Raw genomic sequence first — 13,364 nt, forward strand, 5'->3', positions numbered from 1 at the left:
GAGCCACTTCTACACTCCCAGTACCATACTCCGGTTTTGTAATTTCGGGCTTAGTCGCCCCTTCCTAGGAACAAAAAACAAGATAAATCAGGAACCGAACTTTAGATCATGTGCATACGCTTAGTCAGTCAGGTAGACAACAGTTAGTTACCGAATCTATCAGAACATAAGCCCTATCCTGGGAGAAGCTGGCGGTACAAATAAAAGGCAGATTCTCCTCTCTGTTCTGCCAGAGGCACAGGATCCATGAAAACAATTAAGCACAGAAAAGTTTCAACAGCTCTACAACTGAGGTGAATGGGTACAATAACGCCACAAAGGACAGGAGAGTCCGCTGCACGTGGATAGCTCAGGGAATGCTGGGAAGACCGCACTGTTTCATAGAAGAGAGATCCAGCGCAGAGGGGGGATGTGGAGGGGCTTTGGGGAAGGGCAGCCTGAGTAAAAGGAGCAGGTGGGAAACAGCGTAAGGCATTAAGGGAACTGGACCACTGTTACTGGCGGTGGAATGGGAAGAAAAACATGCTGCCTTGAAAATGAACATCACTTAATTAATTTCAAGTGAGGACGGCTAAAACAAGAACCAACTCCAACATACACCTAAATTTCCCAGGGATGAATTTCTTTTCAATATCCTCAAATAAACTGTAAGGGAAAGACTCTGAAAAAAAGAATGCCCACACAGACACTGGTTTCACTAGGTGAGTCTGGAAAATGAACACAAGTGCATTATCCAGTCAAACGGCATTAAGCACAGAATCACATCCTAAAATTTAAGTAAAAAGCATAAGTCAAAAATTCTCATCAGCAGATGCATACGTGAAAATGCACACTCACACCACCCCCCGGTTTATGTCTCAGAATCCCCTGGTACTTATATAGTCCCAAAAGGACATTAACAATAAGAGACTGTACCTCATCCCAGGAAGATTCTCTTCCTCTCTCTTCTGTAAAGTGGCGCACTGACACACCATCTGTAAAATTTATTTACAGGTACATTAATGAGAATATTCACAAATGTATATTAAAACCAACATGTGCGTCTATCTCCGTTCGTGGATGTGTCAAAACAAAAGTGGCAGAATGTACTTTCAAAGAGTTAGAGCATTTTCTGAAAAAAATGCTTAAGTCAAGGTTGGGATAAATTTCAAACCAATTAGTAAGAGGAAAACACGTAAAAAGAATGGATATTGGAGTTGGGTTTGCACACTATGTATTTCTAACATTTGAAATTTGCTATTGTTTTTGTTTTTCCTTTCCTTATGTTTTTAAATGGAGGTACCGAGAATGAGCACACGGAATTCGGCATGCTAATCAAGCATTCTATTTACCAGTAACTTATGTCCTTCCCCGAGTCAACTAGCTTCTCGTCATAGATAAAATAAAAGACAAAACACTCTTTCACGTTTCACTGCCTTACAAAACATGTTAGTTTGCTGAAGCGCAAAAGATCTTTGAGGCCTTCTTCCCCGTATCACACTAAATCTCACATGAGACCGAGTGGGAGACAGCTCTCAGGACCCTTGACTGAAGAGACCACAGGCCCCGGGTTCGACTGTTTCTTCCATAACCGATCATCGGCTGTGAAAGGTCAGGGCTCCACTCGCTGCAGACAGTGACAGGGGCGGGTTTGTCCTCCAGGGAGCCCGGAACGTGGTGTCTGTTGTAGGCCCGTGTGCAGAACCGACACGTCTGCCCTCCGTCAGAGGACCCTCTTTCCCTCTACAACAGACACCTCCCTCCCCAGGGCAGGATGGGGAAGATGCGGTCCATCAAGTGCGTCTGCTAAGGGACCAGAGGGACACGGCCGTGAGCCCAGTCACGGCCGCCTGTGCACGGGGGAGCCCCGGAGAGCCATCTGCCCTTCTTCTGCAGTGACTCAAGGAATAAACAGAGGACTCTGCTTTCCTCTTACCGAGCGGACAGCTGGCGGTGTGGGGCGAGTTTGCACAGGGCACCAAGGGGGACCAGGTGCAGGTGCCCAGCTGGGCGACGACGGGCCGCACCCGGGGCAGGCCACGCAGGCTGGTCCTCGGAAAGGTTGGGGCCCTCCGGCCCACGGGGTGACCTGCAGGACAGAAGGGAGGGCTGGGTTGGATGACAGACAAAAGCGCCAAAACCGACAAGAGCCGAAACCCAACTCAGCAGCCGTCGGCACCGGGCACCCTCCACTCCACCGGGTGCCCAGAGAGCAGCACGGTGCCACACGATCCGCCCAGCCCTCTGGGGCCTGCCTACAGCCTGGGCCGCACAGGGGGACACGGGGATACGACCCTGATGCCGCACGTCACCGCCGCTGCTGTCTCCAAGTGGAGGAAGCCAAGGGTCCTCCTGCACGAAAGGCTGCACACAGAGCTTCCAGCACACGGGCAAACTAGCGTCTTCCAAACAGCCATCCGCTCTGGGCGGGACGGACCTCCCCGCCACCTTCCCCAGCTACACGCAAGCTTCCCCGGCGCGGACATTTAACACGGAGGCGGGACGGACGTGAAGAGCTCATGCTCCACAGGTGCAAGCTGAGCCGCACCAGGGTCACCGCTCTGCCTACAGGGCTCTGCCTGCAGGACCCTGCCAGGCCCTCTCTGCCCCCTCCTCACAAAGGGCCCTCCTCCGCCCCGCAGGGGCTGCCCCTGGGCTCAAATAGCCCTGGGGAGCTGGGCATCCAGGAGTCCTGCGGCGGAGCTGGCCAAGGGCTCCTGAGGGGACAGGCTGTCCTCAGAAGGGACTCAGGCTCCGCTAAAATCATCCCTATCCTCAGGGACGTCAGGATTTTACGTCCGCTACGGAACGCACCCTACCTGCGTGTTACGGGAGAGTGACGTGGGGAGTCTAAACCAACAACTGACACCAAAGGGACTGTACAAGCTCGTGCGCAAAACCCCACAGTGTGCCATGAGACCGACGAGCAGCTCTGACAGCTTCCAGGGCAGGCCCGACCCGGCGCAGGGTGGGGACAAACACAACGTACGCGCTCTGGTGCGCATCGGAATTCCCCCGCCGGGAAGGAGGCATTTTCACGGCGGGCTCTTTCCCTTCCAGCCTCTATTCCCTACTACAAACGCACCATCTCCGAGAGCCAGGCTTTTCTGCCCAGAGTACAACTGGAGGCAGCGGCCAAGACACACTTACCCCCCGAGAAAAGACAGTGACGGGCTGTGACGTTTACAACACCCAGGAAGTCTCAAAGTTGCACAAAGCACACCGTACAAAGCTGGAGGGAGGGCTTTGCCCCTTTTCCAGTTACCAGTATCTGAATGGACATTCTAAATAGGAGAATAACCTGGCCTGAGCCGGGAAACCAGTAAAAAGAACGACGACACAGAAATCCGTCTCAGTGACAAAGGAGCAACCCCAGGTGCAGGAGGTCAGGAAGGAGTCAGCCGAGCCAGGAGAAGTCAGTGTGGAGCGAGGGCTCACACTCCTCATGCTGTTTCGAGAAACCCACAGTCAAAGTCTGTGGGCCCCGGCTCCTAAGCACTCCCTCATGGCTCCTGCAGGCACCAGCCAAGGCGACGGGCTCCCTGTGGAAGCAGCCCACTGGCTCCTGGGCAAGAGTTTTGAGTCTGCAAAAGGCAGCGACACGCCACGCCAGACCCGTCACAGGACACACAGCCTGCAGACGAGGCCAGGAACGGCTGCTGGGAGAACGGGAAAATCACCATTCCCAGGACGAGGTCCAACAGAGCATGACCACCCCACTTACCTGGGCCTCCGGGGCCACCACTGGTGGGCGGGCGCTGCCGGGCCACACCGGATCCGCGCCAGGGCTCGCGTCGGCTAAAAACCACAGAAAATGATGGAGGATTAGGCTTTCCTGCGAAGAAAATGCTGAAGCGAAACACAACCTTTGTGCCTTCCTTCCTTCCTTCCTTCCTTCCCCGTATCACACTCGTTTCTTGGAGGAACTGGATACTGACCCCAGGAACTCCTGCATGCTAAGCCCGCATTCTCTCTACTGCTGAGCTACATATACCCTTCCCCCCAGAGCACAAAAGTTTCTAGGCACAGAGAACAAGAAATGCCAGCCACGTTCACTAACTTACCCAGTGTATAATAAGCTCCGTGTGCTCTAACAACAGAGGTCAGTGTTTTATGATCCGTCAGCTCCTGCGGAGCCACTTCTACAGTCCCAGTACCATACTCCGGTTTTGTAATTTCGGGCTTAGTCGCCCCTTCCTAAGAACACAAAACAAGATAAATCAGGAACCGAACTTCAGATCATGTGCATACGCTTAGTCAGTCAGGTAGACAACAGTTATTTACCGAAGCTATCAGAACATAAGCCCTATCCTGGGAGAAGCTGGCGGTACAAGTAAAAGGCAGATCCTCCTCTCTGTTCTGCCAGAGGCACAGGATCCATGAAAACAATTAAGCACAGAAATGTTTCAACAGCTCTACAACTGAGGTGAACGGGTACAGTAACGCCACAAAGGACAGGAGAGCCCGCTGCACGTGGATAGCTCAGGGAATGCTGGGAAGACCGCACTGTTTCTTAAAAGAGAAATCCAGCGCAGAGGGGGGATGTGGAGGGGCTTTGGGGAAGGGCAGCCTGAGTAAAAGGAGCAGGTGTTAAACAGCATAAGGCATTAAGGGAATTAGACCACTGTTACTGGCGATGGAATGGGAAGACAAAACATGCTGCCTTAAAAATTAAACATCACTTAATTAATTTCAAGTGAGGACGGCTAAAACAAGAACCAACTCCAACATACACCTAACTTTCCCAGGGAGGAATTTCTTTTCAATATCCTCAAATAAACTGTAAGGGAAAGACCCTGAAATAAAGAATGCCCACACAGACACTGGTTTCACTAGGTGAGTCTGGAAAATGAACTCAAGTGCATTATCAAGTCCTACGGCATTAAGCACAGAATCACATCCTAAACTGTAAGTTAAAAGCATAAGTCAAAAATTCTCATCAGCAGATGCAAACGTGAAAATGCACACTCACACCAACCCCCGGTTTATGTCTCAGGATCCCCTGGTACTTATATAGTCACACAAGGACATTAACAACAAGAGACTGTACCTCATCCCAGGAAGATTCTCTTCCTCTCTCTTCTGTAAAGTGGCGCACTGACACACCATCTGTAAAATGTAGTTACATGTACATTAATGAGAATATTCACGAATGTATATTAAAACCACCATGTGCGTGTATCTCCGTTCGTGGATGTGTCAAAACAAAAGTGCCAGAAAAGACTTTCAAAGAGTTAGAGCCTTTTCTGAAAAAAATGCTTAAGTCACGTTTGGGATATAATTCAAACCAAGTAGTAAGTGGAAAACACGTAAAAAGAATGGATATGGGATTTGGGTTTGCGCACTATGTATTTCTAACATTTGAAGTTTGCTCTTGTTTTTGTTTTTTCTTTTCTTCTGTTTTTAAATGGAGGTACCGGCAATGAGCACACGGAATTCGGCATGCTAAGCAAGCATTGTATTTACCACTAACCTATGTCCTTCCCCGAGTCAACTATCTTCTCGGCATAGATAAAGTAAAAGACAAAACACTCTTTCAAGTTTCACTGCCCTACAAAACATGTTAGTTTGCTGAAGCGCAAAAGATCTTTGAGGCCTTCTTCCCCGTATCACACTAAGTCTCACATCAGACCGAGTGGAAGACAGGTCTCAGGACCCTTGACTGAAGAGACCACAGGCCCCGGGTTCGGGTGTTTCTTCCATAACCGATCACCTGCTGTGGAAGTTCAGGGCTCCACTCGCTGCAGACAGTGACAGGGGCGGGCTTGTCCTCCAGGGAGCCCGGAACTTGGTGTCTGTTGTAGGCCCGTGTGCAGAACCGACACGTCTGCCCTCCGTCAGAGGACCCTCTTTCCCTCTACAACAGACACCTCCCTCCCCAGGGCAGGACGGGGAAGACGCGGTCCATCAAGTGCGTCTGCTAAGGGACCAGAGGGACACGGCCGTGAGCCCAGTCACGGCCGCCCGTGCACGGGGAAGCCCCGGAGAGCGATCTGCCTTTCTTCTTCAGTGACTCAAGGAAGAAACAGAGGACTCTGCTTTCCTCTTACCGAGTGGAGCAGCTGGCGGTTGGGGGCGAGGTTGCACAGGGCACCAAGGGGGACCAGGTGCAAGTACCCAGCTGGGCGATGACGGGCCGCACCCTGGGCAGGCCACGCATTCTTGTCCTCGGAAAGTTTGGGGCCCTCCGGCACACGGGGTGAACTGCAGGACAGAAGGGAGGGCTTGTTTGAATGACAGACAAAAGCGCCAACACCGACAAGAGCCAAAACCCAACGCAGCAGTCGTCGGCACCTTGCACCCTCCCCTGCACTGTGTGCCCAATTGGCAGCTACGCTGCATTGTCTCCTTCATCCCTGGGCCTGCCTGCATCGTGGGCTTCTCAGTAATCTTTGGCGATAAAATACTTTTACCAAACTTCACTCTGATGACTGGCATACGTTTCCCCTAATTCCCAATCCACAGGCAAAGCTAGGAATTGTTTGTTCAAAAAGGAAATTCTAGTTCCAGAGATTATTCAATACAAAATGACCACCACAACACAACTGAGTAAAATTACTTACTTTGGTTTCCTCTGCCTCCTGAGCCGGAAAGGCGGTTCCATTCCTAACAGGGTTGCCATCCCTCTGTGAAGCTGTAAAGGGAGAACAGCGCTGAAGGCGGATTCTATCTGACAGATGCCGTGCGGTGGAAGCACGAGCCGAGCCCTCCGTGCCCTCCTCCAAGAGCTCTCACTTCTGCCCACGCTCTTGTCTCTTCACAGAGGCCGCAGGTCTCCTCACCTCAGTTGTCCACGAGGACGAGGGGAGACTGGACCCCTGTCCCATGACTAGGACACCACAGGGCCTTGATTCAGGTGTTTTCATAGCTAATCCCGCTGGATGTGGTCTCAGGGCTCAGATCCCTGTCAACCAACACTTACACAGTGGACTCACATCACACTTCATGGCAAATCAGTCTGTATACAGATTATACATTAAAGTAAGAAGGGTCTTTCATAGGAAGAGTATCAACAACCCCTGACTGTGAGCTCCACCTCTTCCTCCTCAGCCTGTTGTTAAACTGTTAAAAGACTTCTATCTGACAGCGCATGTCTTGTATAAGTGACCAGATGTCACGTAAACATTTATGAAAGAAGCCTCAATGACTCATGTTGTAATAATTGGCAAAAGAATGGTGAGTTACATGGAGTAGCTGGTGGGAGACTTTAGAGTTACACGTTAACTCTGGGAGAGGGAGGATACGTAGTCATGTCACTTACTAACTGGCCTCTCTAGGTCGCTGTGCAACCTTTTTTATAAGAACGAAGGGACCTGCAAAATTAGTGAAGAAATGCCTGCTGCCTTAAAGCAGATCTTGAATAGAATATTTATCCTCCAAGGCAAATGAAGAAAAATATTTTTCTCGTTATGACATACTGCCTTCATTCTAAAACGTCATCCATGTTATTTTCCTGAAATAAGAAGAAAATTCAGCCTTCAAAACCGTGTCCAGGCGGGAAGAGAGGGCTGACGCTCATGTCTTCTAGTGCATAGAAACCAGCCATGCCAGCCACGCCAGGCAACCAAGAGACTGGGGGGCAGCCTGCAGTCCATGGAGGGGCATGAGCTCCACCGCTCACAGAGAACAGAGCCCTGCTGGCTGATGGCATGTAAAGAAAACAGCATCTTGTCACCCAGCTGTGAAACTGTTCCCCACAGTGAGTGTGTGGTGTGGTGTCCAGGAAACCCGACAACTACCCATGGGGAAAAGCAGCCCACTGGGCAGCTCCTGCTGCAGAAATGGAACTGCCGCACTTCACAGTGCGCTCCTTACCTCTCAGGGGAGGTTGCAGCCTGTACGGTCCTCCTGGGGTGGGCTCCTGCCTCATGTATTCCTCTGCCTGCCTCCATCTGCAGATTGCATCCAATCTTAAAGATAAAGAATGGCTTCAATACAAATTACACCACCAATTCCTCTACTAGGCACAAAACAACCAGTCCTTAAAAATCTCAAAACACCCGTAAAAATGTGTCAAAATTCTGTACCTCTGTTTCAGGTGGGCAACTTCCCTTCTCAGCTCAGAGGATTTTTCCCTTCTCAGGTCAGAGTTTTCCCTTCTCAGGTCAGAGTTTTCCCTTCTCAATTCAGAGATTTCCCTCTCCAGCTCCTGAGCCCTGAGCTGTGGGAGAAAAACACATCCACGTTCAGTTGTGGCCGACTGTGCACAAAGGGAAGGAAGGAAACAAATTCTTACCGAGCTGTCTTGGGCCTTCTCGGCAAGAGTGACCTGAAAAAGTCAACACATCAAGAAACACCCCATGGCTAGGGGTTCTCAGGGCCACAATAACTGTCTGCATCAGGTGCTGAGGACTCGGTGTGTCAGGAGGAAGGCAGGTTACCTGGTGTCTCCAAATGATCTCTGCTTCCCGCATTTGCCCGTGACATTCTTCAAGTCTTATCCTATGAGTTACAAATTGTTCCATCAGAGAAGACACAATGCTGGGTATGCTGTTAAATAATCTGCCCCAGTCCATGTTATCTGCATTGCACACTCACACACATCATCTCACCGCTCAAGACACACTGCACACGGCTGCAGAAGCACAGCAGGTGCAAAGCTGTCACTGCAGCCACTCCTTCCGTCACTGTTACTGAACGCCTGCCCGGTTCTGCGCTGACACATTTCCCCCTCCCGTTCTCAGCATTTCCCTCACGTGTCCTGTGCTGAGCATCTTTCATCACAAAGCTTGATTCTTCCTTTCCTTACATCCTGACCCTACTTCTTACACCTGGGTCTCCCCAGCAGCAAGGGAATGTTTATTGGTCCGACTGACGCTACACTAAACTGCTATCCTCAGGGTGAGAACGGTTTATAGCACCTTCAGAAACATCTCTGTGAACCGTCTCTCCTCTCAGTCTGGCCAGCACTGGGACCAGGAAATTCTTAGTAACTTAATACTTTTTAAAGTTAAACGTTTAACTTAACATATGTAAAACTTAACACATTTCCTCCTGTGTGAAGCCATGTATACAAATGTCTTTTGTTTGGGTCAGTTTATGATATTGTGTCTAAACATTTTAGAAAAGTTTTCAAAAATTCCAACAGGTGTTTTCAGAGCCGCAGGTGCAGAGGAGCTGAACTCACTTGTACCATCTTGTCTCCTCTTCAGCCAATTTTGCCTCCTCCTTTGCTGCCAACAGCTGCTGCTTTCCCACCAGCTCACATCCGTTCATGTCCACCTTCCTGAGAGGGGAAAGAAACTCTGAAATTCTGCCAGTTTCCCTCCCAGAAACTGGAAGGGAAGAATTCCATGTTCCTTTCGCCCTGCCCCATAAATGCTCAGGCTGATAAATACACAGGAAAGAATTAAAGTACCCCCACTAATAAATATGAAAAAGCTACACTCAGGCCTCTGGCAAGTGTTTGGTATCTGGGCTTCCCTTCAGCGTCCCCACCCCTAATCATTTATGCATAAACACACAGGAAAAGCCCACGTGAGGTGTGCTCTGCGCCCCCCCACCAGGCTTAGGCTCCTGTGCCTGGGACAGCGCGAGCTCACTGTGTTTCAACGTGGGAATCAGGGTCTGACCAAGTCATCACAACCAAACACATTAGGGTAAAGCAAGCGTTCATGACTTGTTTGATTTCTCCCACAGAGAGCCCAGATTTCAGTCAAAACCTGGAGCAAAACCTGATCCTTTAGGAAATATAAGGAAATGTTTGTTTTTGAAAGCAGGTTTATGGGTGTGATGTCCATGAACTCTCCCTGAGAATGACAGGAAACTATGGACAAATTATGAAATCCATGATCAAATGTACCAAATTGCTAACAAGCCAGAAAGGGACATGAGGCCAAGATGGAGAAGAAGAAAGCCCAGGACTGGGCCCACCTTCCCCGGGGGTCATCCAGTAACTGCAGAGGAAACCACTGAGATGCAGAGCAGCCCGGCAGCCGGTGCCCCCTACGCACAGGCACCGCAGTCAGGCAGCTGGAGCTCACTGTCCGTCAGTGAATGTGATCCCTAGAGAGACCCACAGGACTTAGCTGGGATCCACAAGAGCTACATGCCAGAAACAAAGGTGGACAGGAGACACACGGGCCTCATGAAAGCTGGCTGCACTGACTGATCTCAGCTGCTAACCGGGTTAACAGGATGTAGCGCTGCTGGCGCCCTGACCACCTGCTAGCTGTAATGCCCACCTTCTCTGCAGCAAGTTAACCTCACACAAGGCCTCAAATTTTCTCTATTTTCTACCCAATGTCTAGAGTTTATTAAAAATGATAGACACATGGCAGGTCATGACACTTTGATGTGGTTGAAACCTAAGGACAATAAAAATGGACCTAGGGGGATCCAGATAATGAAGTGACTAAATCTGGTCCAAGAACCCACTAAAATCTCAAACTAAATACAAACAAGACTCTGGTAACCAGTTAGAATGAACAGAAGCAGCAGATTACAGAAATCAAGGTCGAAAAATAAATGCACATCTGTACTGATTGAATATGGTAAAGAAAATATGGTGGTAAGTATTCTGAAATGTATTACAATATCCACATAACTCCACACATTCATTCACACATTGTCATAATTAACACAGGAATGTCTTACCCTTCAGTGTCCATAGATCTCTGTCCACTGATTTCATCAAGGACACGTACTTTCTTCACCTGCCTTTGGAAACCGTCTTCCTCACGTTCTTTCAGAGATCCCGATTCAGCATGGTGGTCTTGCATTTTCTTTTTACCCTCTATAAACATAAAACAACTGTCTTTGTGTGTGCACATGTGCACTCAAGAGATTGGCTGTGCTGGGGAGTGGAGAAAGGAGAGAATTCTGAAGGCAGGAGTCCCCTTTTTACCTTCCCAGTGCAAATTCATTGCTATTACAGGCATGTTTCATTTTATTGCCCTCCCTGGTAATGCATATTTTTAAACAATTGAAGATTTGTAACAACCCTGAGTACAGCAATTCCATTGGTGACATTTTTTTCTGGCAGCATTTGCTCATTTCTTATCTCTGTGTCACATTTTTATAGTTCCTGAAATATTTGGTTTTTTATCATTTTAATTAAAACAGGCATGACATTCCTTTAAGGCAAAGCCTAATCCAGCGGAAGTCCCTAGTTCTCAGCAATTCTATAAACCCTGAGAGAGGTGAAGAGGCTTCAGAAGAAAAGTGTGAAGCCAGCAGGGGTTGGCCCATGAAGTTTAAGGCAAGATTCCATCTCCACTGCATACCTGTGCAAGGTAAGGCGGGAAGAGCTGACCCAGAGGCTGCTGCAAGTGCTCCAGGAGATGAAGCTAAGGCAGCTAATGAAGGTGGCTGCACTAAACAACAGGTTTTCAATGCAGAGAACTGCAAGGGGAGGCCACCCAGCACCATCACAGCTGGAGAGAAGTCAGCGCCTGGCATCAAGGCTTCAATGGACAGGCTGATTTTCCCGTTAGCGGCTAATGAAGCCAATATTCATTTAACATTATGAAAATCCTATGTCCCATGAGAATCAAGTGAAATCTACTCTGTGCTCTATAAATAGAACAAAGCCTGAATGACAGCACATCTATTTACAACATGAATATTTTAGCCCATTGTTGAGACCTACTGCTCAGAAAACAAAACAAAACACACAAAAAAAATTCTTTCAAAATATTACTGCTCATGGACAATGCACAAGTCATCCAGGAGCTCTGATGGAGATGCATGAGATGAATGCTGTTTCCATGCTTAACATGACATCTATTCTGCAGCCCATGAATCAGGAGTAATTATGACTTTCAAGTCTTATTATATAAGAAATACATTTTGGAAGGCTTTAGCTGCCATAGACAGTGACACCAATGATGGGTCTGGGCAAATGAATGGAAAATTTTCTGGAAAGGATTCACCATTTTACATGCCATTAAGAACATTCGTGATTCATGGGAAGAAGTCAAAATATCAACATGAACTGGGGTTTGGAAGGAATTGATTCCAATCCTGATGTGTGACTTTGAGGGGCTCAAGAATTCAGTGCAGGAAGGAGCTGCAGATGTGCTGAAAATAGCAGGAGAACTACAGTTACAAGTGGAGCCTGAAGATATGACTGATTGGCTGCAACCTCATGATAAAATGTGCATGAATGAGGAGCTGCTTCTTATGGACAAGCAAAGAAATTGGTTTCTTGAGATGGAATCTACTGGTGAAGATGCTGTGAAGAAGGTTGAAATAACAAAGGACTTAGAAGAGCGTATGAACTTAGCTGATAAATTACCACAGAGTTTGAGAGGACTGACTCCAATTTGGAAAGAATTTCTACTGTGTGTAAAATGTGTCAAATTGCCTGTGAAAGAGGACTTGTTCCTGAAAGGAAGAGAGAATCCTGTCACAAACTTCATTGTGGTCTTATGTTAAGAAATTGCAAAAGCCACACTGATCTTCAGCAACTGCCACAATGACCAGTCAGCAGCCACCAATGTTAATTCAAGGCCATCCACCAAAATGACTGTAACTCAATAAAAAAAAGTTAAAAAAAAGACCATCCACCAACAAAAAGATTAAACCTCACTAAAGGCTCCAATGATGGCTAGCAGTTTTTAGTAATAAATAGTATTTTCATTAAGTTATGAACATTGGGGTTTTTAGACACAGTGGTATTGCTCACTTAATAGACTGCAGTATAGTGTAAACTTAACTGTTCTTTGCACTGGAAAACCAAAAAAAAAACCCCCAAAAATAAGTTATTTGACTCTCTTTATTATATTTATTTTATTCTAGGGGTCTAGACCTGAAGCCACAACATCTCCCAGGAATCCTGTATGTAAGGTTTTCTTCCCAACAAGCAACATACCTTGCAGGCTGCAGTCCCCTGTTGTCACAGCTCGCTTCATCGAATCCTCAGATCTGGTCTTCGAAACACCTGGCTGTAAGATAGATATGAGAAGACATTCAAGAAGTACTGATCCACAGCAATGTGCACATACTTAACATGAGAGGAATCATACGCTTGGAATCAGCTAAGATGGGCCATCTGCTTTCCGTGTGTTACAGCACAATTAAACACTGACACAGTGATGCTCGGTTCTCTGAGGTAAGCATCTCTGGGGGTGAGTAACAATCCTTACTCTCTTCTTGCTGCTGAGCTGAACGTCCTCCTGCACATGCATTTCTTCAGATTTCACTGTGGCTTCACAGACATGAGATTTATTAAGAGTAATTTCAACTTAAAACATTCTCATTGGTGACTAAATTCCCAAGAAAAATAATTTGAGTTGATATCAACATTTAATCTTCTAAGACATGAGATTGTTGTTCCTTGTGAAAGCTAATGTGTACAGTGGAAATCCTGCTGCAACTGGTGGCATTTACCTCAAATTCCTGAAGTGTTCATTGAAACAGCACCTTTCAAGTTCTCTGGAGAT

At 47.9% G+C, this 13,364-nt stretch overlaps 1 protein-coding gene across 1 annotated transcript; it reads right to left on the minus strand.

The window, feature by feature from the left end:
* Positions 1-3,376: 3,376 nt before the first annotated feature.
* LOC135320675 (coiled-coil domain-containing protein 6-like) lies at positions 3,377-12,943 on the minus strand. The gene is made up of 11 exons (XM_064483798.1): positions 12,794-12,943; positions 10,576-10,714; positions 9,107-9,205; positions 8,361-8,421; positions 8,216-8,248; positions 8,007-8,140; positions 7,795-7,889; positions 6,543-6,613; positions 6,030-6,183; positions 3,704-3,777; positions 3,377-3,427 (listed from the first exon to the last, which is right to left on the minus strand). Exons 1-11 carry the CDS (start codon positions 12,831-12,833, stop codon positions 3,377-3,379), a joined length of 951 nt encoding a protein of 316 aa, XP_064339868.1. The 5' UTR covers positions 12,834-12,943.
* Between the last annotated feature and the right edge of the window lie 421 nt (positions 12,944-13,364).

The sequence above is a fragment of the Camelus dromedarius genome, unplaced genomic scaffold (assembly GCF_036321535.1).
Source record: "Camelus dromedarius isolate mCamDro1 unplaced genomic scaffold, mCamDro1.pat HAP1_SCAFFOLD_114, whole genome shotgun sequence".
NCBI classification, from domain to species: domain Eukaryota; kingdom Metazoa; phylum Chordata; class Mammalia; order Artiodactyla; family Camelidae; genus Camelus; species Camelus dromedarius.

Bases quoted from the DNA above. Each gene is read 5' to 3' on its own strand.
- LOC135320675 (XM_064483798.1), bottom strand. From the start codon at position 12,833: ATGAAGCGAGCTGTGACAACAGGGGACTGCAGCCTGCAAG. The intron at 7,890-8,006 runs GTACAGAATTTT...TTTATCTTTAAG, and splicing joins GTTGCCCACCTGAAACAGAG to ATTGGATGCAATCTGCAGAT. The intron at 6,614-7,794 runs GTAAGGAGCGCA...CTCCCTTTACAG, and splicing joins GCTGCAACCTCCCCTGAGAG to CTTCACAGAGGGATGGCAAC.